Source organism: Dasypus novemcinctus, chromosome 16 (assembly GCF_030445035.2).
Source record: "Dasypus novemcinctus isolate mDasNov1 chromosome 16, mDasNov1.1.hap2, whole genome shotgun sequence".
In the NCBI taxonomy this organism is placed as follows: domain Eukaryota; kingdom Metazoa; phylum Chordata; class Mammalia; order Cingulata; family Dasypodidae; genus Dasypus; species Dasypus novemcinctus.
In genome coordinates, this window is record NC_080688.1 from 15,025,401 (window position 1) to 15,053,209 (window position 27,809).

General features: G+C 46.0%; 1 protein-coding gene across 1 annotated transcript; it reads left to right on the plus strand.

Moving 5' to 3' along the window:
* On the plus strand, nucleotides 1-27,790 carry LOC111760677 (L-amino-acid oxidase-like). The gene is made up of 7 exons (XM_071208388.1): nucleotides 1-228; nucleotides 502-614; nucleotides 5,807-6,008; nucleotides 8,777-8,848; nucleotides 9,758-9,800; nucleotides 24,938-25,259; nucleotides 26,959-27,790. Exons 1-7 carry the CDS (start codon nucleotides 1-3, stop codon nucleotides 27,788-27,790), a joined length of 1,812 nt encoding a protein of 603 aa, XP_071064489.1.
* The last annotated feature ends 19 nt before the right edge of the window (nucleotides 27,791-27,809 follow it).

Here is a 27,809-nt window from a genome sequence, read left to right on the forward strand (position 1 = left end):
ATGCACCCAGGGTGGCTGTCGCTTCTGCTCCTGTCCACGGTGACCCCAGGTGACCGGGCCTTCAGCAGCCAGCTTTTCAAATGTTTCGAGGACCCCCAGTATGAAGAGATGGTGCAGCTGGCCAAGGACGGGCTGGGGCAGACAGCAGAGAGGAAAAGCATCGTGGTGATTGGAGCGGGCATGGCCGGGCTCACTGTCACCAAGACCCTGCAAGACGCGGGCCACCAGGTACACTAGGGGTGCAGGAGGCCTCTGGGGTGGGGTGGGGGGGAGAAGCAGGTGGGATGTCCCCCGAAGCTAGAGCAAGCGATGGGTTTAGGGGTCTAGGCAAGGGCAGGGCGAGGGGCACTGGTTGGTCTGACTACTGGGTTCTAAACTGAGTTCTAACTAGGAGAGGCAAGCAAGGGCTGTGGCAGCTGGGTGACCCTCCCAGAACCAAGTAGAGGGTGTAGGAGGGATGTGTTTGGGTTTGGTGAGGCCAGGCAAGGTCTGTCCTTCTAGGTGACTGTCCTGGAGGCCTCGGGGCATGTAGGTGGCAGAATTGAGACACACAGAGTGCCTGGAACCCAGTGGTACGTGGACCTTGGTCCCATGAGGATTCCCAGCAACCACAAGTAAGTGTCGGGAGACTGGCGGGGCAGCTGGGAAGGACAGGGCGGGGTCAGCACAGGGGCCAAGAGGCATAGGGCAGGCACAATGCTTCCACCGGAGTGCGGGTGACTGCGAAGCAGGACCACCCACCTCAGCTTCAGAATCGCTCTTAAATCATTACCGGGCCCCAGGTCACTTGCAGAGCCTCTCGGGGCACCCGGTTTTGCTTGTTTCTTTAAATGAAATTATTTTCATTGTCTGTTTTTAAAAAGATATATAGATCACACAAAATGTTACATTAAAAAATATAAGAAAGAATTTGATGATGTCGGAGGAGTGGAGGGTATGGGGAGTGGGGTATATGGGATCCTCATATTTCTTTTTCTTTTTTTAATTTATTTTTTAAATTTCCTTTTTTAAAAAGATACATAGATCACAAAAATGTTACATTAAAATTATTTTTAATGTAACATGGGTATGATCTATGTATCTTTTTAAAAAATGTTTTTAAGTTATTGAAAACAGAAAAAAATATGAGGTTCCCATATACCCACACCTCACACACCCACTCGTCCCACATCAACAAACGCTTTTTTATTATTATGAAATTGTCTTTTTTTAAGATACAGAGATCACAAAAAAATTGTTACATAAAAAATATGAGGTTCCCATATACCCCACAACCCACACTCTCACTCCTCTGACCTCAACATATTTTTAAAATTATTTTTTTATTAAATTCCTTTTTTTAAAAAGATACATAGATCACAAAAAAGGTTACACTAAAAAATATAAGAGGTTCCCATATACCCCACTCCCCACCCCTCACTCCTCCCACATCAACAACTTCTTTCATCATTATGGCACATTCACTGCATTTGGTGGATACATTTTGGAGCACTGCTGCACCACATGGATAAGAGTTTGCATCATAGTTTACACTCTCTCCCATTTCCTTCAGTAGGTTATGGCAGGATATATAATGTCCATCATGTGACCCTGCAGTATCATTTAGGACAACTCCAAGTCCCAAAAATGTCCCCACATCTCATCTCTTCTTCCCTCTTCTGCCTTCAGCAACTACCATGGCCACGTTCTCAAGATCAATGCTACAGTTTCTTCCATTACTTGTCACAACAGTTCTATAGTAGAATAACAGTAAATACACACTCTTCCATATTTTATTCCTCCATCCTGTATACCCTGGGATGTTGATGTCCACTCCACCTCTATATCGAGAGGGTGCTTAGATCCCACATGATTGATGGCTACAATTCTCCTGCTTGGAGTTGAAGGTACTCTGTTCCCTGGTGTGGTGGTTGACCATCTTCAAATCCCTGTTAGCTGACCTCTGTAAGTCCAACAAACTGGAGAGTAGGAGTTGCAACTCTGCTGAGGCTCAGGGCCCAGCGGGCACATGGCCAGTCCAGAGATTTAAGTCTCCTGGGTATACACCAACCCCCTCACCAATAACAGTTTCAGTAAAAGTGACACAAAAGACTTGTGTAGAAAGATCATCTCTGAGTCCAACTCTGTCACACTCAGGAACACAAATTCCAAAGTAGGGCCCGTTGAAAAGGCACTGAACTCCAGAGCCAACTGCCATGACCACAGAAACTGTGTTTCTCCATAGCCCTCAGGAGCACCAGTAACTGGGGTTGTATCTACTTTGGCTCTCTCTGGGATCCCGCTGAGGCATGCGTAAGCATGACCCCTCTGATGACTTCCTGACTCTTTTTGAAGACTCTTGGCCATATAATCTCATTTGTCTTTACCAATCCCCCCTTTCATTCAAGGTTTTTTTCTAGATGCATCACCCATTAGTGATTGGTACTAATCCCTCAGCACCAAGGAGGCTCATCCCTGGGAGTCATGTCCCATGGTGAAGGGGAAGGTAATGCATTTACATGCTGAGTTTGGCTTAGAGAGTGGCTGCATGTGAGCAACATGGAGAATCCCAGGAGGTAACTCTTAGGAATCCTGCAGCTCTAGGCCTAGTTCATCTTTCAGGTACACAGGCCATAAGCATAGTCATCAGTATCGAGGGCTCATTGTTGGACCATCCACCTTCACTGGTGTTTGCTGTTGCTCTTGGGGGATTGTTGTTGTTCCATTGGGGAATGTGACAGAGCTCCCCTATCTAGGAACTCAGCACTCCCGTAGTTGTTATTTGTAACTGTAACTACTATGAAAATATCCTACATATATCTGAACATTTTTATGTACCCGATATATATGCCCCAGTACTCCCTCCCAACCACATGTCCCCCATCAATAACACCCCATGCCAGTGTTCCTCCCCTGCCATTGTTGAACCTCTCTATGGTCTAAAACGTCAAAAAGGAAGCCTAATATATTGCCAAATTCAATTAATAGGAAAACGAAATAGTAGTGGTAGGTTGAAAGATTAGAAATAGTATACATACTAATTTAGAAAAATTAAAATGAAGTAAAAATAAATTGGGGTATTAAAAAATGAAAAATATCATAAAACTTTGTTTTTGACATTTTGCCTTTCATCACTGTAATAGTTGTTTCCCTGTAGGTACAGTGGTAAGGCAATTTCTTTCATTTCTTCCTTAGTGTCTACCTCCTTTTATTTTTCCTAATTTTTAATTTTGTCTTCAAAAAGGGTTTAGATCACAGTAATTCAGATATACAACATAGGGGACTCCCATATATCCAACATCCAACTCTTTTCCCCCTTCCCCAGCAATGATCTTTCTACATGTTCATGTTATATTTGCTGCAGTTGATGTAGAGATATTGAAACAGAGTTACCAATCATGGTTCCATTTGGGTTTACATTATGGCTTATATTTTAGACTTTATATGTTTCTAAATTTTCAGTTATGTTATGGTTTACATTATGGTTTACATTTTAGCCTATAGACTTTCATACATTTTTGGTGAAACTTAACATGTCCTATATCCATCATTGCATGATCTTGTGGAACACATCCATTGCCCTCCCAGTTACCTGCTTCCATCTATTTTATTCCTCTCTCCCCTCCCCTCAGAGCCCACAGTGACAACCATTCTTCACTGTTTGAAGGCCCAGATTCACAGATACTTGCAACAATGCTGAAGGCTTGACATATTACACTCTCCCCCACTGGGAGCCACCAATGCACTTGGGAGACACAATTTTGTCCGAAACCAGCAGGGGCGAGTCCAGGGACCTGTAGGAAGAAGCGGGGATAGGGGCAGGGGACGAGAAAGAATGGAAACAAGACAGGATTCTGATCAAGTCTCGTTTATTAGGGGTAGGGTAGGGGTATTTATAACTAGGAAGGAAGAAAGTAGTACATACAGACGACAGCGCATGTGTTGGTAAATGATTAAGTAACTAGATTTTTGGTTTTCGCACCACACACATGCGCAGATGGTTGTTTGGCAACGTCCCGGAAAAACTTACGCGCGCTTTAGGGAGTGCCCAATCAGAGCCCGGGGAAGTGGCGTAAAGAGAAATAGAAACTTAACTTACTTCAGTGAGGATGGGGGAATAGAAACCTAACTGGGTTAGTATCTAAGATGGCGTTTGGTAACAAGATGGCCTATACAATACTAGTGCCAGAGGCAGCTTCCAACACAATTTCCTTTATTTCCAGAACTTCAGGCCTCCCCAGGATATTGGTATACCTTCCCACTCATTGTATGGGTCTCCACCCAATGATATAACACACTATGACAAGATGAGCACTCACACACTCCCTAGAAGCCAGCCCCTCTGCCAGATGCTCCCCTTAAGCACCTTAAGCAGGTAACCCTTCCTTATTATATTTTCTAAAGAGTTTTCTCAACATTGTAGTTTCAACCACATACCTAACAATCTCCCTTATTCAACTGTTCTCCCCAGTCCTCCCCCCAATTCTTTGGGCCATCTGACCACCCTCCCAAACGGAGCCCCCCTCAAGCCTGCAAAGCCCCACTCAAAAGTATCCTATGCCCCCATCGTATCCCTTCACTGAACTACTTACCTCCACTTTATCATAGATTTCACCCTTGTAGGCATCAGCTCACAAACTTCCTCTCCCCCACCCCCAATTTCCTGTAAGCCTATCATCCAGTCTCTAGCTCTCTGAGACAGCTTGGTTTGCTTATTTCATATCACAGAGGTCATGTAGTATCTGTCCTTCAATGCCTGGCTTGCTTCACTCAACCTAAGGTCCTCAAGATTCATCCATGTTATTCCATGTGTCTGTACTGCATTCCTTCTTATAGCTGAGTAGTATTCCATTGTATGTATGTACCACATTTTGTTTATCCATTCATCTGTTCAACAACCTCTTTCATCATTGTAGCGCTATCACTGCATTTGGTGAACACTTTTTGGAGCACTGCTACACCACATGGACGACAGTTTACTTGTAATTTACACTCCCTAGCACCAGTTTTGTTGTGTTTTTAAAAATATTGTTTATTTGTTTTTAAAAGATACATAGACCACACAAAACGTTACATTAAAAAATATAAGAGGTTCCCACATGCCAACCTTCACCCTCCACTCCTCCCACATCAACAACCTCTTTCATCATTGTGACACATTCATTGCATTTGGTGAATACATTTTGGAGCACTGCTGCACCTCATGGATTTTACTTTATATTGTAGGTTACCCTCTCCCCCAGTCCATTCAGTGGGTTATGGCAGGATATTTAACTGAGAGCAGAACTGATTCTTCTCTGCCTCTCAAGAAGGGCACAGTTGCCAAAGGTACCTGGCATTGAAGAGGCAGAGGGCAGTGTTTGCGATGGCAGGAGTAGCAAGGTGCCCTCCTGGGCACGAAGGCCTGGGCGCCCCCTGGGGAGGCTGGGGCTCCAGGAGGGACACCTGGGCATTGGCTTGGGGCGGCTAACTGTACGGGAGACCCTGCCCTTCAGAGCAGAGCTGGTCAAGCAGAGGACCTGTTAGAGACCAGAGGAAGATGCCTGTGGTGTCCAAGTGGCGCAGCCAACAGACGGCCAGAGCTGGAGGCTGAGGAACTGCAGCCAGCAGGGAGGGGCCATCAGGTGTGGAGAGACCAGAGAGCACTGAGGGGGGGGGTGTTGCCCAGCGGCCCTGCTGCTCAGGAGCAACGCACCTGTGCATCGAGGCCTGGGGGGCCCCAGGGAATCCTTGAGGGCAAGGAAGGGGCAGGCGGCACGCTCCGCCAGCAGGAAGGAGGCCAGCAGCTTCCCAGTCCTGGCTCAGCCCTCTCTGACTCACCCCACAGGCTGTCCCGTGAGTTCATCAGGAAGCTGGGGCTGAAACTCAATAAGTTCATCATGCACAATCTGCAGACCTGGGTGCTGGTCAATGGGGTGCGGCGGCAGGTGAGGGAGGTGGAGGCCAGTCCCCACATGCTGGACTACCGCCTCAAGGCGGATGAGGAGGGCAAGACGGCGCAGCAGCTGCTCATCAAGTCTCTGCGGAAGGTTAGTGGAGGCGGGCACAGGCAGCCCTCATGCGTGGCAGGCCCCTGACCCTTCCCCGTGAGCCCCGGGCACTCCTGGGTCGCCGCCTCCTCTAATTTCTCTCTCATTTGCCCAGACCCTAGGCCCAGCCATAGGGGCGTCTACTGCTCTGATCTTTGTCCTCCTTCCCTCTTTCACATCCAACTCAGACCTGTGCTCAGCAGGCTCCGACACCCCAGCATCTCCACATCCCAGCACCGACACTGAACTTGTGCAGGAAGCTAAAGCGCTTCTGTTAATCTAAGCCCCCTCTCAATACAGAGATAGAGGGGACTTCACCATCCCAGGGTCCACAGGATGCCAGAATAGAGTATGGATTAGGGTGGACTTACTGATATTCTACTATGGAACTATTGTGATTAGTAACGGAAGAAATTGTAGCATTGATGTGGAGCAAGTGGCCACGGTAGCTGCTGAGAGTAGGGAGAGGGAAGAAGAGATATGATGTGAAGGCATTTTCAGGACTTGGAGTTGTCCTGGGTGGTACTGCAGGGACAGTTGCTGGACATTGTATGTCCTGCCATGGCCCCACTGGGTGGACTGGGGGAGAGTGTAAACTACAATGTAAACCACTATCCGTGTGGTGCAGCAGTGCTCCAAAATGTATTCACCAAATGCAATGAATGTCCCATGATGATGAAAGAGGTTGTTAATGTGGGAGGAGTGGGGTGAGGGGGTGGGGGGTATATGGGGACCTCTTATATTTTTTTAATGTAACATTTTTTAAAAAAATTTTTTTAATAAAATAAAATAGAAAAAAAAAAGAGCTTCCATTAAAACTGTCTTCCCAATCGAGGTGTTAGGTAGGTGCGCTAGAACCCAGACTCTTCAAACACTGCCCCAGCTGCTTCTGCCTGTGGCCTCATTTGTCAGCGCTGCTACAGGCTGGGGTGATTCAAAACCACAGAAACACATTGTCAGTTCTGGAAGCCAGAATCCAAAATCAGTGTGTCCCCAGGGCCGTGCTGGTGCTGAAGTCTGCAGGAATCTGCCAGGGGCTTGAGGTCTAACTCTACCTTGCCTTCCATCATATGGCTATCTTCTCTCTGTCTGGGCCGAAATTTCTTCTTCTTATAAGGACACCAGTCACATTGGTTTAAGGCCCACACTAACCTGGGTTCTACCTCATCTTAACTAAAGAGCCTCTTCATATATCTAGGAGTGGGACTTGGACTCTTCTTTTGGGGGGACACAGTTGAACTTATAGTAGGACATTGATCCTGCCTGGTTTCTGTAGAATGACCACAGGTTGGTGGTGGGGATGAAACGAGTGAGTGTGGGAATGTCAAAGTCCTGGAAATGTGGTGAGGGCTGGGGTGATAATAATCATCAAGTCAGATGAGTGCTAGAGTGGAGGAGCAATGCCAGACGCTGCCTGTGGTAGCTGCTCACCTTTCTCTGTTGAGCTGGGGTTCCCTCTGCTTTGAAAACCCCTTGAATTCCCTGCAGAGGAGCCAGGCTCTTTCACAGGAATGCGCTCCTGCGAGGCCCTGCCCATGGCCTGGGTTTGCCAAGACAGTGCAGAGGCTCTGCAGGGACAGGCCCAGCCCTTGGACAGCTCAACTGGAGCCTTATTCAGCAGCTCAGGGGCCCCAACATTTTCATTTCCTAGATTGTGCAAAGCACCTGCCATGAAATGAGTTCGACTTAAGCAAGGGAAATTTATGAGCTTATGGTTCAGGGTCAGGAAAATATCCACATCAAGGCCTCATCAAGGCGATGCTTTCTTCCTGGAGCTCGGCTGCCGGCGATCCTTGGCTCCTCTGTCACGCGGCAGTGTACATGGTGGCACCTCCTGGTCTCTCCCTTCTCCCTGGGTTTCATCGCTGCTGTGGCTTTCTCTCTGTATTTATCCTCTTGTAAAGGCCTCCAAAAACAGGATGAAGATTTGTCCTGAATGAAGTGGGCCACCCATTAACTAGACAGCCTCATCAAAAGAGAACGTGGCCACAGGAGTTGCTGAGGCCAGGGAGAGGGAAGAAGAGATGAGATGTGGGGGTGTTTTCGGGACTTGGAGTTGTCAGAAATGATATTTCAGGGACAGGTGCTGGACATTATCTATCCTGCCATAACCCACTGAATGGACTGGGGAAGAGTGTAAAACTACAATGTGAGCTATAATCCATGTGGTGCAGCAGTGCCGCAAAATGTATTCACCAAATGAAGTGAATGTGCCACAATGATAAAAGAAGTTGTTGATGTGGGAGGAGTGCGGGTGGGAGGTGGGGTATGTGGGAACCTAATATTTTTTAATGTAACATTTTTTGTGATTTATGTATCTTCAAAAACATACTGTTAAAAAATTAAATGCTCAAAAAAAAAAGACCCATCCTGAATGAGAGTGGTGGGTCACGCCTTAACTGAACAGCCTCATCAAAAGCCCTGCTTCCAATGGCTTTACTTCCACAACCAGGGGCTCCAGCCATTCCTGTACCATTCACCATGACCTGGTTAAGACTAAAGAAGTGTGCCCCACACAGGAAGAGGGTGGTAGACTTTCCTCCTCCAGAACTCCAATATAATGGCCTTGCCCTCACCTCCACAACCCTCATCGTCTGTCCAGAACCAGAGGTTAGGTTTTCACCACCTGAACTCATCTAGCAAGTCTCACGTGCCTGCACAATTAGATGGGAGTGGATGGGGATGGGCCAAGGGGCATGCACAGAGCCTTCAGATCTGATGGGCACCAGTCCCCAGCATCTCTCCTTCTCTCTTTTCCCCATGCCCAGGTGGAGGAAGAGCTGAAGCAAGGTACCACCTGCAGCCAGCTGCTGGCGAAATATGACTCCTTCCCCACCAAGGTCAGTCCCCCTGGAATCCCCCTTCCTGCAGCCCACACCCCATCAAGCAGGGCTCAGTCCCCTCCCCAGGCTCAAGGCAGAAGTTAGGGATGTTCAGCATTGAGGTGGTCCCAGATCTCAGAGGGAACCTGTGCCCAGAAATCACCCTCCCATTGGTCAGGTATCCCCAAGAGTGAAAGCCACATCCTTCCTCTCTGCCCTTTACCTGTGGCAGTCACAATGGCCCCTGCAATTTCCTAAGTACACCAAGCCGACCCTTCCTTCAGGACATCTTCCCTCTGCCTGGAGTCACTCACATGTCCCCTTTGAGTTGAGCTTTCCCTCTCCACTCTGGCAGTCCATTATTGACTGCCCTTCCCTGCTTTGTCTCCCTCCACAACACTGTTCACACTTTTCACCATGCGTACTTTACTTAACTTGTGTGTGAGCTGTATCGCACGATAGAAGGTGAGTTCTATGAGTGCAGGAACAGGCTTTCTTCTTTATTATAGAAGTGGTGCATTTAGAGAAAAATCGTGTAGAACATACAGGCTTCCCATATACCACGCCATGATTAACACCTTACACGGCTTTGGTACGTCTGTTACAATTGATGAAAGCACATTTTTATAATTGTACTATTAACTGTAGTCCACGGTATAACTTAGGGTTCACTGTGTTGTGCATTCCTTGGAATTTTTTAAAAATTTGATTCTAGTAACCTATATAAACCCAACATTCCCCCTTTTAACTATACACAAATACATAATCCAGTATTACTGATTACATTCACAATGTTGTGCTACCACCACCATCCATTACCAAAACTTTTTGATCATCCCAAATTAAAAATTCTGTACATTTTAGCCTTAACTCCTTATTCCCTACCCTCTCGCTATCAGTGCCCTTGTGTTACCAGATTCTATCTAGGTTCTTGGCTATGCTGCAGAAGTGAATTTCAAAAGCATGCCGGGTGAGTTAGGCCAGTAAGTTATTCAGGTAGGGAGGGAAGAGAAATGGCAGAAAATAACAGAAAATAACAGAGCAGGGTCCCAGGTAGAGAGAAAAGGGGTGAAAGGGATGAAGAGGGCTGATGTAAAAACCACAATTCCCCATTACAGATTATAAAAAGTCCCCAGGTTTACTTGTGTGGCCATATGGTGGAGGAAAAATGGCAAAAATGACACAAAGAGGGCAGGATGGATCTGTAGACAAAAGAGCAAGGCAAGCACCTCCGCTTTGTGCCTGGCTTTTAAATTGTTAATTATTTTGTCCTTTGCTAATGGCAGGGGAGGGGGTTCCAGCTGTTTGCTGCTTGGAAGGATTACCCCACCCATCAATACCTTAGTGAAGACACAATGATAAAGTTTCTAGGGAACATCCGGGGTTTTCCTTGTTGTCGGAGGGAGACTTTGTTCTGGGTGGCAGAATCCGGGGGTGGGGTTCCTCCAGCAGCCATCCTGGGAGTTTCTGATGTCCACATGGACTCTCTGTCAGGTTCCAGATCCGTCTATTCCCTATCTTACTAGCCTGCTTCATTGCCCCCTCAGCGAGTTCTACACCTTTAATCTTAAAGCGGTGCTGAAGGAAGATGATCTTTCTTCTGTAGCTGCTTCCTGCCGGTTACGGGCTCACAGACCCTGCCTGACAAGGCATAGAACTCCCTTGCTACTCTATCTCAACTGGGAGAAGATGGATCTTGCATCCTGTATGAAACTGGATGAAGTCCCCATATGGTTAACAAGATGTTGATCCTGGAAGAACTAAAGTTAATTAGAATTTTAAGAATACACGGGTCCACTAAGAGGACACTGGACCATAAGAATAGAAAAGGCCAGGTGTTTATAAATCTACATTTTCTTGACATTGGTGGGTTTTATTTTGCAGGTTTTGATTACTGTCTAGGACTGTTTTAGAGTAATTTAAGTAGAGATGACATTTTTCCTTAAGGAAAGGACATACCCTTCCCTGTGCTGCAGTTAGAATGTCAAGTTCCCTGTGACTTTGCATTACCATAGCAGCAAGAGAGTCTGCCTGCTGTTTCGGAGCGTTTAAGGCACAGTTGGTTTTATCCATGCTGTTAGTTCTAGGGAGCAATTGAAATAGATAAGGAGTTTTAGTATGGATTGCCAACCCCAATTTTCGATGGTGCTGGTGATGCTTAAAGCAGCTAAGAGGGGGATGAGAAGGGACACTGCCATTTTTAAAAGAAAAAAGGACAAGGGGTTTTTAAGGCAATGGGTTAGAGATTTAGATGATACGTAGCTTCATTTCTTGAAGAGATATTTTAGGCCGTATAATGGCTGGCACTGGTATGACCTGTCAGTTGCTTCTGCTGAGTTGATCCCTCCTTGGACAGCTGGTTTCACTCGGGATAAATGCACCCAGCTGGCAATTCCTTTAACTTTAACAGCTATGGGAGTGGTTAAAACCACAGGATAAGGTTCCTTCCATTTAGGCTCTAACTGAGAGTGAGGCCTGTTTTCTTGCCAGATTTTTATTAGAACCTGATCTCCAGGCTTAATTTTAGATAAAGATAATTAATGGATTTGTTGCATTTTTCCTAGGTTGATAAAATATTTTGTGAGCTTTTGAACTTCTGGATCTGGCATGAGGTCCTGGATAAGGAAAGGCCATCCATAAACCATTTCAAAGGGGCTAAGCTGAAGTGGGTCTTTTGGAGCTAAACGTGGCCTACGGGTAAATTGATGACTAAAGGAGATGCAGTTTCCTGGCAGAGTTTAGCTGGAATTTCCTTTAAAGTGCGGTTAACTCTCTCTGCTTTCCCTGAGGGTTGGGGCCTCCAGGAGCTATGGAGATGATATTTAATTCCAAGGGCAGCTGATAGGACTTGGGTTACTTTACTAGTAAAAGCTGGCCCATTATCACTTTGGAGGGACTTAGGCAATCCAAACCTGGGAACTATTTCTTTTATGAGAGCTTTAAACACTTGAGTTGCCGTTTCTCTCCTGGTGGGAAATGCTTCTACCCACCCAGGCAAAGTACCTACCAGTACTAAGCGGTACTTACAGCCCTGGCAAGATGGCATGTGGATGAAGTCTATTTGCCAGCTTTCCCCAGGGTATGATTCTTGCACCTGGACAGGAGGGTTTAAGGGGGGAGGATAGTTGAGCATCCCATTGTCTGAGTTATTAACTGTATACAGGGAGCAACTCCTGATAACTTCTTTGACTGTTTGCACTAGGCCCTGTGCTTTGAAGACCCACTTGGCAAAGCCAGTTAGGACATCCTTCCCCAGATGAGTGGCTTGGTGAAGTCCATGAAGGACTTTCCATTGCACTGCTCCTGGAAGGTAGACTTGAGTATTTCTAACAAGCCACCCATCAGCCTCCAGGGTGAACCCCAGGCTAGCTGCCCTGCTTTGTTCATCCGGGGTATACTGTGGGACTTCAAGTACTGGTACAGGTGTTGGGATAAGGGGTAGGAGGGAGACCTGACTTTGTGCTGCTGCTTTAGCAGCTGCATCAGCTCAAGCATTTCCCTTTGCTATAGCAGTGTTTGTTTTCTGATGTCCTGGACAATGCATAACAGCTATTTCTTAAGGTAACAGTGTGGCTTCTAGTTAATCTAGGGTTTCTTGTCTATGATTAATAGGTGACCCACTGTTCGTAAGCAAGCCTCGTTCTCACCAACAGCAGAGTGAGCGTTAAGGACAAGGAAAGCGTACTTAGAGTCGGTGTAAATATGAGCCCATTTCCCAGCTGCTAGTGTTGGAGATTTGGACCCAAAGGGTATCGGGAATGAAAAAGAGAGAAAAAGTAGAAGGAAACAAAGAGAAAGAATGAGCAAGAGAGCTGGGATTAGGGGTTCTACGAGTAAAAACTCCTCAGACTACTTTATTGTTTACAAGGGACTCTCTATATACCCCAGTGGACGTGCCAATAAGCAGGAACACGGAGCCTACGTGCCAATAAGCAGGAACATCAAGCAGCATTACCCATAGTCTAAGGAATTTTGAAAAATTGTATCTCAAGGTACAAAGTCTAAGTGTTCTATTCACTGCAAAAGGTACGTGCTCATCTTTTCTTTCAGCCTTGAACAGCTTGTTCCATTTGCCAGAAACTCTTAATTAGCTGAGGTTGCAAGCGTAGCCATGGAGACAGCACTAGCCTGGAGACAGCAAGTCTCTCCTTGAGAGACCACTGGACCTCAGTTTCCAACAGCTAGTTTTAAAATTTCAGTAAGGGCAATTAGCTCTGCTTTCTGGTCTGAAGTTTCAGGGGGAAAGCTTTGACTTCTATGGTTTCAAATTGAGAAACCACTACATAGCCTGCCTTTTTAATTCCTTCCTCATAAAACTGCTTCCCTCTGTGAACCATTCAAGGTCCGGGTTCACAAGAGGCTCATCTTTTAAATCCGGCCTGCTGGAATAGTTTTGGTTACGTTTCGATGCAGAAGCAGAGAAGGGGTCCGTCAGGATCTGGCTTTGGGCCCTCTACTGGTGGTAGGGTGTCTGGGTTAAGAGTCTGACACACCCTTATTTGCACTTCAGGGGTTTCTAGCAATTGAACCTGGTATTTAATTAACTGGCTACTGTAAGCCACTGGTGGCCCCTGGCCTCAAGCACATCCTTTACCTGGTGTGGAGTGAAAACTGTGAGAGGTTGTCCCAAATTAGTTTGCCGGCTTTCTCAATTAAAAGGGCTGTTGCCCCCACTGCTCTTAAGCACGGTGGCCATCCCTGTGCTGTACTGTTTAGCAGTTTAGAGAAATAAGCTACAGGTCAAGAAACTTCACCCAGTTTTTGGACTAACACTCCCAGAACTATTCCTTTCTTTTCAGTTATGTATAGAAAGAAAGGCTTGCTTAGGTTAGAAATTCCTAGTGTTGGAGCCCTAACTAAGGCCTCTTTTAGGGCATTGAAGGCAACTTTCTGGCTTGTTCCCCACTCTAAGGGTTGGTTATCCACTCCTGCAATAGCACTGTACAGTGACTGGGCTATTTTCCCAAACTTCGGTACCCACAGTCTACAGTAACCAGCCATTACTAGAAAAGTTCTCAGCTGTTTCTTTGAGGTAGGAGAATACTAGTGATAGCTTGAATTCTTTCTGGGGAGAGAGGCCTTTCCCCCAGGGTAAGAAGGAACCCTAAATAGGAAGCTTTTTGCTGAGAGATTTGTGCCTTGGATGTTGATACCCTATAGCCCCTATCAGCTAGGAAATGAAGGACTAAAACGGTATTGGCATCAGAAACTTCCTTCATCGGATGGCAAAGCAACAGATCATCCACATATTGTAAAAGGACACTCTGTGGCAAGTGGCGGTCAGCTAGATCCTGAGCTAAGGCATTCCCAAAAATATGGGGGCTGTTTCAGAACCCTTGAGGCAACATCGTCCATGTAAGTTGGACTGGGTCCCTAGTGTTGGACTTCTGCCATTCAAAGACTAAAAGGAATTGAGAGACCAGGTAGAGAGGAATGCAGAAAAAGGCATCCTTTAAGTCTAGAATGGTAAACCAAGCCACAGTTTCTGGAACCCAGTTTAGCAGAGTAAAAGGGTTGGATACAACGGGGTGAAATGGTATTACAAAGCTACTGACTGCTCTCAAGTCTTGAACTAGCCTGTAGGTACCATTGGGCTTTTTCACAGGTAGAATTGTCATGTTGCAGGGAGATTGGCAGGGAATTAGTAGGTTATTCTCCAAGAATTTTTTAACTGTGGGCTGGAGGCCTTTAACAGCCTCCTCCTTCAGGGGGTACTGCTTTTTATGAGGGTATGGCTAGTTAACATCATAAGAAATGGAAACTGGGGGAATCCAGGGTGCCCTTCCAGGTATCCCAATTTCCCAAACAATAGAATTTACGTTACTTTTGATTTCCTGGGGAATGGCTGTTGATGAAACACCAGACTCTTGATCTAGAACCATGGCTAAACACAGAGTTCCACATTCTTCCTGGGAGCACTGGGCTACAGGCACCTTAGAGGTTCTATTTATCCTTACAAGCTGAATGCATGCCCCCAGAGTACTAAGTAAATCTCACCCCAGTAAGGGGGTGGGACATTCATGGATAATTAAAAATTGATGGCTTACAATTAGATTTCCTGTCTGGCAGAGAAGGGGTTCAGTAAAAGATAGAACTTTAGTTCTACCATCTACACCCACTACCGGACAGGTTCTAGGGGAGGGAAGTTTGGAGTGACAGGTCAGAACTGAGTAAGTGGCTTCTGTATCAATTAAAAAGTTAATTTTTTTACTTGCCACATCGAAGATCACCTGGGGCTCCTCTAGTTCGATGTTCCATGGAGTCATCCACGGAGATGCTCTGTGTCCAAGGCCCCCTGAGTCCTCCACAGGGAAGCTGTTGCCACCAGGGCCCTGGGCTGGGCTGCGCCCAATGGCCTGTTTTCCCATACCAGGGGCAGGAATGGGGGGTGGGGGTCCTTGTGTGGTTTAGGGCCATTTTTCTACCAGGAGCTATTCTCTTCAAAGTTGAAGCAGGATCTCGAGGGTCTGGAGCCTGAGCTGGGGTGACCCCGAGGTTGCTGGCTGCTATTTATGGCAACTGCAAGTAGCTGAGCCTTCTGCCTGTCCCTCTTTGCCCTCTACTCCTTAAAGGCCTGGTCAGGGTTGTTTAAGACAGAAAAAGCTACTTTTCAAAGAGAATTCATTGAGGTTCCAGGACCTAGAGCTAGCTTTTGGACTTTTGTTTTCATATCTGGAGCTCCCTGGCCGATGAAATAGGTTTTTAATATAATCTGTCCCTCTGCTGAATCTGAATTAATTTGGGTATACTTTCTCATAGTTTCTACTAGTCTCTCTTGGAACAGGGCAGGGTTTTCCTTTTCCATCTGGGTTATTCCCTGCAGCTTATTATAATTAACAGACTTGACAATGCACTTGTTCATTACCAGTAGTAATCATGTTATCATATAATCATATAAGCTCTTGCTTGCCCTCTTTGGTAGTTCCAGTTAGGATCAACCTCTGGAACTGCCGCAACCCCTACAGCATATTGCTGGGGCTGCTGGGCAGCCATCCCATCCCCATGCCCCTGGGCTGCTTCTCAAATGCCCTGTTTTTCTTCAGAGGTGCAGCACGAGACTAGGTAACATGCACGTCTCCCTGTGTTAACTCAAAATTTAGGGTTAACTTTTGGAATTCCTCAGTAAACTTTTCTGGGTCTTCTTAAAATTGCCCCGACTGTTCCTTCCACTGAGTTAAATCTGTCATGGAGAAGGGAACATGGACTCTAATTGTTCTTGCTTCTCCATTTGCTCCTTTCCTTACTGGGTAGAGGCCGTCTTTGTGTTTCCTATTAGGGTGGAAAGTTGCTCCACTTCTTGTGACTCCTGCTGGGGTAGCATAGGCATAGGAGGCATGGAAGCAGAGGCTGGAGGGAGGCAGGACTGAGGAGGGGATCATCTAAGATACCACCCACCCCTTCAGGGAGTGGTTTCACTTCTTGAGCATAACATGACTTGCAAGATCCACTGAACCTTGTATCCTGATATAGAGCCAAAAAAAGCTGAACATATGAAACCTCTGACTGATTTCTTTCCTTCTTACAGAGGAAGTATATTTGCAAAATGCTGTCATAATTTACAGTACCGTTTACAGGCCAATTTTGGCCACTTTCAAGGCTATACTGTGGTCATGCAGTGTTGCAGAAGAACATCAGTTTCTCCTTCTTCAACCCTTCAGTTGGTAGGGTTGTCCAGTTCATGAGAATACATCCAAATGGGGAGCCTGCTAGTATGTTAGAGGTTGCACCCATTATTCTAGGAAGAATGAGAAGCACTTTTTAGTCGACCGTTCTGGCATCCCAGGATTCTAGCCTGACTAAATTCACCACTCCACATAATTTGGAGCTCAAGCCCTGTCTCAGCATCCTGAGAATATTGATTTTCAGGGCGTAAGTGGCCCACAAGCATCCTTGTGGGCAAGTCTTGGGGGTATCTGATTCCGGATATCAGATAAATGAGCCCGAGCTGACTGGAAGTCCTGAGCAGTGGCCCCAAATCAAAGCACCTGAGATGTTTGTCCCAGGGGATATTTGGCTGCTCTCTGAATGGATGGGCCCAAGGAATGGGGGCCATTCAGTTTCCTGCTCTGGTTCTTGGCACCCCTAATTTCCAGGGTCCGAGACCAACCCAAATAGAAGTTCCTGAGTCAAATCTCAGGAAATGTTTGGCTGCTCACTGATCGCCACCACCCCAGGAAATCAGAGAGCCCCTGCCAGAGGGATACCCGGGGCAGGCTGGACTTGGGAGACAGGCCGAATTGATTTCTAACCTGAAGCTGCCAAGCCGAACTATGCTTCTTCCTCCTATCCTTCCAGAATTATTAAGTGCACCCTTAGTTCTTACTTTACTGTGATACTTTTCCAGTTAAACCAGTTATTAAAAGACCATTAAGTAATTAGTGGTTAATTGTACAAAGTTAATAGGCTCTGGGGTCCTGAGGCAATAGCTTCCCTGCTAAACAAAGGCACTTTCCACGAGAACTTTATTTTCCCAGTTTTTAAAACAGACCAAAGCATCCTAACAAACCTGCAAAGAGAGATTCAGTAAAAAATTAAAATATGGGTAAAGGTTAGAAATTGCAAGGGTGTTCTGGCCACGTGGCCACCCTGAGGAGAATGCCCATGGCATTCGTTTAGACTCTGCCCATGGTCTTCGGGCTTCCTTCCTCCAGGTGGGTGTGGTCAGTAGGAAAGCCCCTTGCAGAGGCCTGGGCCCAGTGGAGGGGTAAGCCCTCAGGCCTCCACTACTGCCCTGTGCCCTCTCGAAAGGGCTGCGGGAGAAGGAAGGCAGCGGTCTCCAGCGTCGAGGGCAAAGTCTTGCTTGAAAGACCAGCCTCATAGTGAACTCCTATGCTGTGCCCCAGCCTCCCGACTGGGGTTAGATCTAACAAGATGGGGTGGGTGGCACAGATACAAAGAATTTCCAAACCTCAGCCCCTTCCCTCCCAGTATCACAACCTTTGGAGACTCAGACACAAACCCGTTTAAAATAGAGAACCAAAGGAAGGCATTAAGCAGGCTGTAGCCCATAGTTTCACTTACCAATGAACGCATCGACTGGCTAGCCAAATATGTTACCAGATTCTATCTGGATTCTCAGGTGTGCTGCAGAAATTAATTTTGAAAGCATGCCAGGTGAGTAAGGCCAGTAATTTATTCAGGTAGGGAGGGAAGAGAAATGGGAGAAAATAACAGAGCAGGGGTCCCAGGGAGAGGAAAAAGGGGTGAAAGGGATGAAGAGGGCTGATTTACAAGCTACAATTCCCCATTACAGATTATAAGTCCACAGGTTTACTTGTGTGGCCACATGGCAGAAGAAAAATGACAAAAACAACACAAAGATGGCAGTATGGGTCCGTAGGCTAAAAGAGCAAGTCAAGATCCCGCGCTTGTGCCAAGCTTTTAAACTGTTAATTATTTTGTCCATTTTGCAAATGGCAGGGGAGGGGGTTCCAGTTGTTTGCTATTTGGATTGGTTACCCCACCCATAATTCCTTAGTGAGGACCCAATGATGAAGTTTCTAGGGAACATTTGGGCTTTTTGTTGTTCTCAGGAGGGAGTCTTTGTTCTGGATAGCAGAATCCGGAGGTGGGGTTCCTCCAGCAGCCATCTTGGGGGTTTCTGATGTCCACGTGGACTCTCTGTCAGGTTCCAGATCAGTCTATTCCCTATCTTATTAGCCTGCTTCACTTGTAATGTGTATTCTAGATTCTGATTCTTTGCTTGCTTATTCTAATTCTGTCATACTAGTGTGACCTTACATATTTGTCCTTTTGTCTCTGACTTCTTTCACTCAACCTGATATCTTCAGGGTTCTTTCATGTTGTCGTATGTATCAGAATGTTACACCTTTTTATGGCTGGATAATATTCCATTGTGGGCATTTACCACATTTTGTTTATCCATTCATTGATTGATTGGCTCTTGGATTGCATCCATCTTTCAACAGATGTGAATAACACAAATGTTCATGTTTGTTTGAAACACTGCTTTCAATTATTTTTGGTATATAGCTAAAGTGGAATTGCCAGGTCATATGGTAAATACATACTTAACTCTATGAGAAACTGCCAAACTGTCTTCCCACCAGCATTGAATGACTCTTCCTGCATCTTCATATCTTCTTTAATACTCGTATTTTTCTGTTTAACAGTAGCTTCTAGAGGATATAAAATGGTACGATATTGTAGTTTTGATTTGCATTTCTCTAATGGTTAATAATGTTGAGGATCTTCTCGTGTGCTTTATGGCCATTTGTATATCGTCTTTGGAAAAATGTCTATTCAACTATTTACCCATTTTCAATTGGGTTGCTTTTCTTTGTTGATAATTTAAAGGATTTCTTTATATATTCTAAATATTAAACACATGAGATATGTGATTTCCAAACATTTTCTCCCATTGTGTAAGTTGTCATTTTACTTTCATGTTACAGTCCACTGAGATGCAAAACTGTTAAATTTTGATGCGGTCCCATTTATCTATTTTTTTCTTTTGTTATTTGTACTTCAGATGTAAAGTCTATGAAACCATTGACTAACACAAGGTCCTGCAGATGCTTCCCTATGTTTTCTTCTACGAGTTTTATAGTCCTCATTCTTATATTTAGGTATTTGATCAATTTTGAGTTGACTTTTATATATGCATGTGGTAGTGTTGTCGAATTTGAGAGAGGTTTAATTATTTGCATATAGAGGGTCCAGGACTCAGGAATGGTTTTGAGAAGGAAAAATGGTTTATTGATGGCTGGCCGGATTCGGGAGTTTTTTGTTTTAATCCCAAGCCTGGAACAAGATTTTTGTGTTCTTTTTATACAGAGGAAAGGCTAAAAGGTCCTTTTGTTTCCGTTTTTAATAGGCTTGAATTAGCATATATACCTTCTACATCTTAGGTAAGCTTTTAGCATGGACTTCAGGCATTCTAGATAAGCTTTTACCATATTTGCTTTACATTTCCCCTGAATATTTAAAGTTTATAGACATTGCATTGTTAAACTTTTTCCTGGGACTGGAGTCCTTGCCATGGTTACTAAGGGCAGAACCGCAGCCTTTTATCTCTGCACACTCACAAGTTACAGATAGTTTAGGTTATCTCTGAAGAGACAAAGAGCCTTCCACCCATAGCCCACATTAGTAGGAATCCACTTTCATTCTTTTGCAAATGAGTGGAGATCCAGTTTTCCTAGCACATTTTTTAAAGATACTACTCTTTCCCAGTTGAGTGGTTTTTGCCCCCTTGTCAAAATTCAATAAGTGAAAGGATTGATTTCTGAACCTTCATTTTGATACCAGGGTCAGTCTATTCTTGTGCCAGTACCAGGCTATTTTTATTGCAATGGCTTTGTAATAAGTTTTATAACTGGAAAGTGTTCATCCTCCAACTTTGTTCCTCTTTTTCAGGATGGCTTTGGCTATTTAGGGCCCCTCACCCTACCATATAAATATGATGATTGTCTTTTCCATTTCTGTAAAGGAGATTGTTGGAATTTTTAGTCGGATTGGTTTGAGTATATTGCTTTCAGTAGAATTGCCATCTTAACAATATTTAGACTTCCATTCCATGAGCATTGCATGTCCTTCCATTTGCTTAGGTCATATTTAACTCATTTTAGCAATGCATTTCAGATTTCTGTATACAAGTTCTTTACATCTCTGGTTAGATTTATTCCTTCATATTTGATTCTTTTAGTTGTTATTGTAAATCGAATTTTTTCTTGATTTATTCTTCCTATTGTTCATTTATAGGGTGTGGAAACACCACTGATTTTTACGTGTAAATCTAATACCCCGCCACTTTGCTGAATTTGTTTATTAACTCTAGTAGCTTTGTTGTGGATTTTTTCATAATTTTCTGGATGTAGAATCATGCCATCTACAAATAGGGAAAGTTTTATTTCTTCCTTTCCAATTTGGATGGGCTCTCTTTCTTTTTCTTGCTTAATTTTTCTAGTTAGAACTTCCAGTACAATGTTGAATAAGAGTAGTGACAGTGAGCATCCTTGTCTTGCTCCTGGTCTTAGAGCAAAAGCTTTCAGTCTTTCACCATTAAATATAATCTTAGCAGTGGGTTTTTTTGCATATCCCCTTTATCATGATGAGCAAGGTTACTTCTATTCCTAATTTTATAAGTGTTTTAATCAAGAAGGGTGGTGAATTTTCTCAAGTGACTTTTCTACATCAATTGAGATGACCATGTGTGTGGATTGTTTTGGGGGTTTTTTCCTTTATTCTGTTAATGTGGTGTATTAAATTAATTGACTTTCTTATGTTGAACCACCCTTGCAGACCTGGGATAAATCCCACTTAATTATGGTGTATGACTCTTTTTTTTTTTTTTAAGATTTTTTCTCCCCTTCCCCTCCCCAACCATTGTCTGCTATCTGTGTCCATTCGCTGTATGTTCTGTGTCCGCTTGCATTGTCAGGTGGCACCAGGAAACTGCATCTCTTTTTTGTGTGTCATCTTGCCATGCCAGCTCTCTGTATGCGCAGTGCCACTCCTGAATGGGCTGTGCTTTTTTCATGCAGGGTGGCTCTCCTTGTGTAGCACACTCCTTGCACATGGGGCACCCCTACGCGGAGGCACCCCTGTGTGGCACAGCACTCCTTGCATGACAGTGCTGTGCGTGGGCCAGCTTACCATATGGATCAGGACGCCCTGGGAATCAAACCCTGCACCCTCCATATGACAGGCAGATGCTCTATCAGTTGAGCCATGTCTACTTCCTTCTGACTCTTTTAAAGTGCATTCAATTTGCTGGTATTTGTTGAGGATTTTTGCATCTATAGTCATTAGTGTTATTGATCAGTCATTTCTTTTCTTGTGGTATCTTTATCTGGTCTTGACATGAAGATTTGGTTGGCCTTGTAGGATGAATTAAGAGGTCACATTGTCAACCAGTCTGGGGGCTCTTAATGCCCAGCACAGTCATTTCAAAAAGGGGATATATCTGGTTGGGTGTATCTAATGTTTCCTGTCAGTGCCAAGACTGCAAGCGAAAGGGATATGGCTATTACAGGAATACCTGTTTGGGGACAAAGTGGGTGGTGGGCATGGACCCAGAATTTATTCTGATTGGTTTCCTTTGCTCTGTGGTGGTATACAAAGGAATTGTGTTCAAGATAGGAGTACATAGTGCAAAAATAGGGTAAATAGGACATAAAAGGAAATCATGGAAAAAATAAAATAAAAATTTAAAACTTTATAAAAAGGAGACCATGTTGAAGATAGGATATTTTTGGGGTGGAGATTGGGAGTTGGAAGGGGTATAGGATGAATAAGAGAATAGACTGAAAATAAGATAAGGAAATTCAGGCATGTCTTCAAAGGGTATGGCTTAGTGTTTGATTCTGAGAATGCAAATATGTCAGGGAGATCCTAAATAGGATTATAGGTCACTGATAAACAGTAGTTGTTTATGAACATAACGAAAGTGATAATGAAAGATTTTAAAATTAAATATAGGAGGTAAAATTATTGTTTTTTAAAAAGGAAATAAAAACTTAGTTCTTTTTAAAGTGAGAAGACATCCTCTTAAAAGAGGATGATAAAGTCAATATAAGTATCAATGAAGCTATTCTGATATGACATAGAATCTTTGCCTTCTAGGCATGTTACTCAGATAGTTAAGCAAAAGCTTTTATAACCTCTCACTAAAAGCAGCCAATAATCCAAAAAAAAAATTTTACAATTTTAATAGAGAGAAATGCAAATTCTAATTTTACATGAAAATATTGTCTTATATAAAAGCCCTTTAAAAAAATCTTATAAATAAGCCTTTCAAATCTTACCATTGAGCATGACAAATAAAATTCCCATCTCCACATCCTCTACAACTTTTTATATTCCTTTGTGTTTTTCCTACACTTTTCCTATTTCTCATTCTGCAACATCCAGTCCGTTTACTTTAGGACAAAACTACTCTTTTTCCTTAACAAAACTCATCCTGTAATCCTTACATACTTAAATTACGAAAATGACCTTAGAAATCGTCTTCAAGTCAACATTGTACAAAACACAATAATTCTTCAAATAAAGCTTGTCAGAGTAATATCTCAATTTGGTTAAACACAGATTTACATTTTTCATCATTTTAAACTTCTAATAAATACATTGCTAGTTTATTTCATCAGCAAATCTGTATAAATTTAGGAAGAACATACCCAAGTAGATTGCGACCTATTACCATGTAAAATTGGTTATATTGCACTTAATGTTGATAACTCAGAAGACATAGTTATTTTTTATGTGATTAACAATAGTCAGCTAGTCCTGTTTGCCAAAGGTTTACCTAGATTAAGTATGCCTGAATTTTTAAAACATTTGGGTTTAGTGATCAGAATTTTTGTTCTTGGCAGATGGGACAAGTTGAACTTCTTTATTTAATATGAGATGTAAAGCTTTTCCATTTTAATCTGCAGAGGAGACTTTTAAGGTTTTCTTTGCCCTGACATGTAATCTTGTAAAAACTTTGCCCTGTTTCCCAGCCTTATTTGACTTTCAGATTTATCATGGAAAGAGAAATTTTGTAGGTCCCTTTCCAGGTCTGACCAGCTTTTGCCATCCAGGATTTAGCATCAGAATTCTGACCAACACATGCACAAGCTGATAAAGGTCAGATAATCCTGGATCATAGGCACCCAAAAGAATTCTAAATTCTCCCATGAATATTTGGGGAATTCTTTAATTATAGCTCTTCATTTAGTTTAGGCCCAAGGTTTAAGTGCTCTGGTGGATGGCAGGTTTCCCTAGAAGTCTTAATCTTTTTGGAGCCAGGACTAAATCATCTTTCCTCGAGGCACCAAGAGGAATCAGTTAGACACCAGTGGAGAAGGGCTGGGTAAAGAAGATGAAGGTGCGGCAGCTTGGCTTGCTTTGCAGTTCAGTACCCTTTGTTCTGTTTTTGCTGTTCTTATGCACTGCTCCCTCCCCTCCCACATTTTCCCACAATAACAACATCCTTCATTTGTGTGGTCATGTGTCACAACTGATGAACACGCCTTGGAGCATTGCCACTAAGCGATGATTGTGGTGTACATGCAGTTTATGCTCTCTCCCGCACATTTCTTACCAGATGTATAGTGAACTATATCTGTCATTGCAATGCGACGGCTTGCTCGGTCGGTAGACGTGGGGTCTGGCTGCGGACGAGGGGTCGGTCCAGCTCAGGACGAGGGGTCGGTCCCGCTTGGGACGAGGGATCGGTCCCGCTTGGGACGAGGGGTCGGTCCGGCAGCAGACGAGGGGTCGGTCTCACAGGGGTTGCGCGGTTCAGCTGACGGGGTCGCCCGGCGAAGCCGGCGACGAAGGGGTCGTCCGGAGAAGCAAGCGACGAACTGGGGACAAGGGAGGCCAGGCCCTTGTCAGGGGCTCTCAGGACTGGAGGGCGCACAGCAGAAGAACTACCGCGGAGACAAGGTAAACATCCAAGTCCACTTTATTGAGGGAGAGGCAACAGTTTTATAGGGGCTGGGGAAGGCTGATTGGTCGAAGCCACACCCTGCTCTGATTGGTTGCCGGAGAAAGGTCAGTGGGAGGTGCTGGACGGGGGAGGGGTGGTGGTTAGGGATTGGCTGTCGTTGTTGCTGGGGGAAGGGGCAGGGTTTAGTGATTGGTGGCTGCTGTTGCTGGGGTGGAGGGCAGACTTGAGTTTCCTGCCCACGCCTGGCTGTTGCTGCTGTTGCTGCTGTCGGGGGGGGGGAGGGAAAAGGGCAGACTGGATTTTTCCGCCCACGCCTGGCTGTTGCTGCTGTCGGGGGAGGGGAAAAGGGCAGATTGGAATTCTCTGCCCTGCGCCTGCACAGGGAGAAAGAAGAAGAAGGGTGCCGCCCCACAGGCAACGTGTGGCGCCATCCGGGAGGAGGGGCGGCCACGGAAGCCTGGCTGCCGAGAATGGGAGACCCGAGGGCACTCTTCACCCATGCGGAGCTCCCTTCAGGGGTGGTGGTGAATCCGACCAGCCACCCTATTATGGGGGCAGCGGCTTGGCCTGCCACTGCTGCTCCCCCACCAGGCCAGCAAACCACACTTCAGCCCGAGGGGTGACCGTATTGCAATTGTCATTCAGGACAATTCCCGAGTCCTGAAAATGCCCGCAAATTTCCCCTCTTCCTCCCTCTCCCCCCTCAGAGCCTCCAGTGGCCATGGCCTCCACAGCCCTGATAACAGCTCTGAGCACAGTTCTCAGAGCTCTGTGCCCAGCTGAGTGCACCCTTGTCCTGCCATTCCCCCCTGATCCTTTCTGGTGCTTGCGGTCTCTGGCCCTCAGCTCCACAGACACCCTTACCCTCCTTCTCTCCCTCTGTATGCGGCTGCAGGAGTTCCTGATCAAGGTGGGGAACCTGAGCCGCGGGGCCATGCAGATGATCAGAGACCTGATGAATGTCGATATTGGCTACTGCAAGGCCTTCATGGAGAGCCTGCGTAGGATCCTCTCCTTCTACAACCAAACGTAGGGATTGGGGTGGGGAGTGGGAGAATGGGCATGGGTGTGTGGGTTACTTACCAGAAGAGTGGTGGAAGAACTTGTTAGAGCAGGTGAGGATCCCCAAAGGAACAGATAGGGGAGCAAGGGATGAAAGCAGGTGTTTTCAAGCTCTGGAAGTCCCACCCCACAGAGTTTCTGACTCTGGAGATCTGGACTGGGCCTGAGGTTCCCAAGTGATGCACATACCACTGGTCTAGGAACCCCACTTTAAGAACCACTGGCTAAGGAGCAATCATGCCAGAAGGTTACAGATGTTGTAGGACGATGTCCACAGCTCAAGCTTGAGGCTTTCAGCACAGAAAGATGCACTAGGGAGGCTGGATCTGGACCTACAGCCACCAGCCTACTGGCATCTAGCCATCCACTCTAAGGCTGCAAAGGTGAAATAAAATGGAGTATGTGCTCCCTGGTTCCGTGAGACCCCACTCAGACAAACAAGGCTGTGGATATCGACAGGAGGGCAGGCTGTGGTTGCTGGAGAGCCAAGCAGACTCAGATATTTGAGCTTCCAGACCTCTTCTTTCCCCAGTAGTGTCCTCTCTGCCAACGCCCCAACTTAGGTAGTCTGGGCAAATCAGTTTAAATTCAAGCCAAGGCCTGCTTGAAGGAAGGATGGAAGGGAAGGGGACACCCTAGACAGACCAGGGCTGGGGGCTAACCCTGGACCTCGTAAGTGGGAAGCCGGTACTCAACTACTAACCACACCGGCTCCCCTGAGTCAACTGCTGAGCCATGTCGGCTCCACATAGGTTACCGGAGTCAACTACCAAGCCACATAGGTTACCATGAGTCAACTACTGAGCCACATCAGCTCCCCTGAGTCAACTACCAAGTCACATAGGTTACCCTGAGTCAACTACTGAGCAATATTTTTTACCCTGAGTCAACTACCAGGCCACATAGTTTACCCTGAGTCAACTGTTAGCCACATCGACTCCCCTGCATCAAGTGCTGAACCACATCAGCTCCCCTGAGTCAACTATTAGCCGCATAGGCTCCGCTGACTCAACTGCTGAGCCACACAGGTTACTCTGAGTAAACTACTGAGCCACATCGGCTCCCCTGACATTTTTTACTTTGTTGTTTTTCTTGTTTTTGGGAAGCATGGGGAATCAAACCTGGGACCTCCTGAATGAGAAGCAGGCGCTCAACTTCTTGAGCCACATCTGCTCCTGAATGGGGAATTTTAGTGGCACTACACCTTCATGCATAGAGAGCCCACCCTGTGCTGGGCTCTCACAAAGGGCATTGTGTAGAAGGGGCTGAGAGTGACTGCATGGGTCGTATGTCTTTGTCAGCCCTGTGACTAAGAATCCTGGCCATGACATGGGGCTTTGGAGCACTGTGTGGAGATGGCCACCCAAAGGGGCAAGAGGGAAGTGGCTGGGTGCCAGACCACTGTGCATCCTCTAAATCTTGTACCCAGCACGGGGCCGGACCTGCCCACAGGGGAGGCCTTTGTCTGACCTGTCAGCCTGAAGGTGCCCCTTTCACTAGCTCCTTGTAGCTAATGGTCATTTGGCCTGGCCTGTTTTCCTTCTTCCAACTGCTCGTCTCTCTAACCCTGGGTCCAAGCAAGTCCCTTAAAGGACTCAGCCCATGTCCAGCCCAAATGGCCTTGCCAATCAACTCACTTCCCTCTTTCTTGCCTATTCATCCTCAGCTTTGATGAAATTACCGGAGGCTTTGACCAGCTCCCCATTGCCCTGCACGACTCCCTCTTGCCCAGGACTGTCCGGCTCCACTCACCAGTCGAGGAGGTGGAGGTGTCAGGTAACCACGTTCGTATCAGGTACCGGACACCCAACCGTCCGCGGCCAAGAGCACTGCTGACTGCGGACTATGTCGTCGTGGCCACCACGAGCAGGGCGGCCCGGTTGCTCCATTTCCAGCCACCCCTCTCCCCAAGCAACGAGGATGCACTGTGTATTGTCCACTACCACAGTGCTGCCAAGGTGGCCCTGGCCTGCACACAGCGCTTCTGGGAGCGTGATGGCATCTTTGGTGGCTACTCCACCACAGACCGGCCTTCCCGCTTCATCATCTATCCCAGCCACATCTTCCATAATGGCAGAGGGGTCCTCTTGGCCTCTTATACTCTGGACGATGACAGCGCAATCTTCACTGCAATGGACCCTGCCCGAGTGGTGGATGTCGTCCTGGATGACCTGGCTGCCATCCACAACCGGCCCAAGGAGGAGTTCCGGGCCCTGTGCCCCTACTCCAAGGTCAAGGACTGGAGCCAGGACCCCTATTCCATGGGCGCCTTTATCTCCTTCACCCCCTACCAATACGTGGACTATGTTCAGGAACTCTGCCAACCTCAAGGGCGGATCTACTTCGTCAGCGAGCACACGTCCCTGCCCCTCGGCTGGATTGACACAGCCATCAAGTCAGGCCTCAGGGCCGCCCAGGACATCCAGGAGGCTGTGAACTTGGCTTCCTCAAAGGGCCCCAGAGACCTGGAAGGGTCCCACCCCAAAACTGAGCTGTAGGCAGCATCAGGGCGCACAG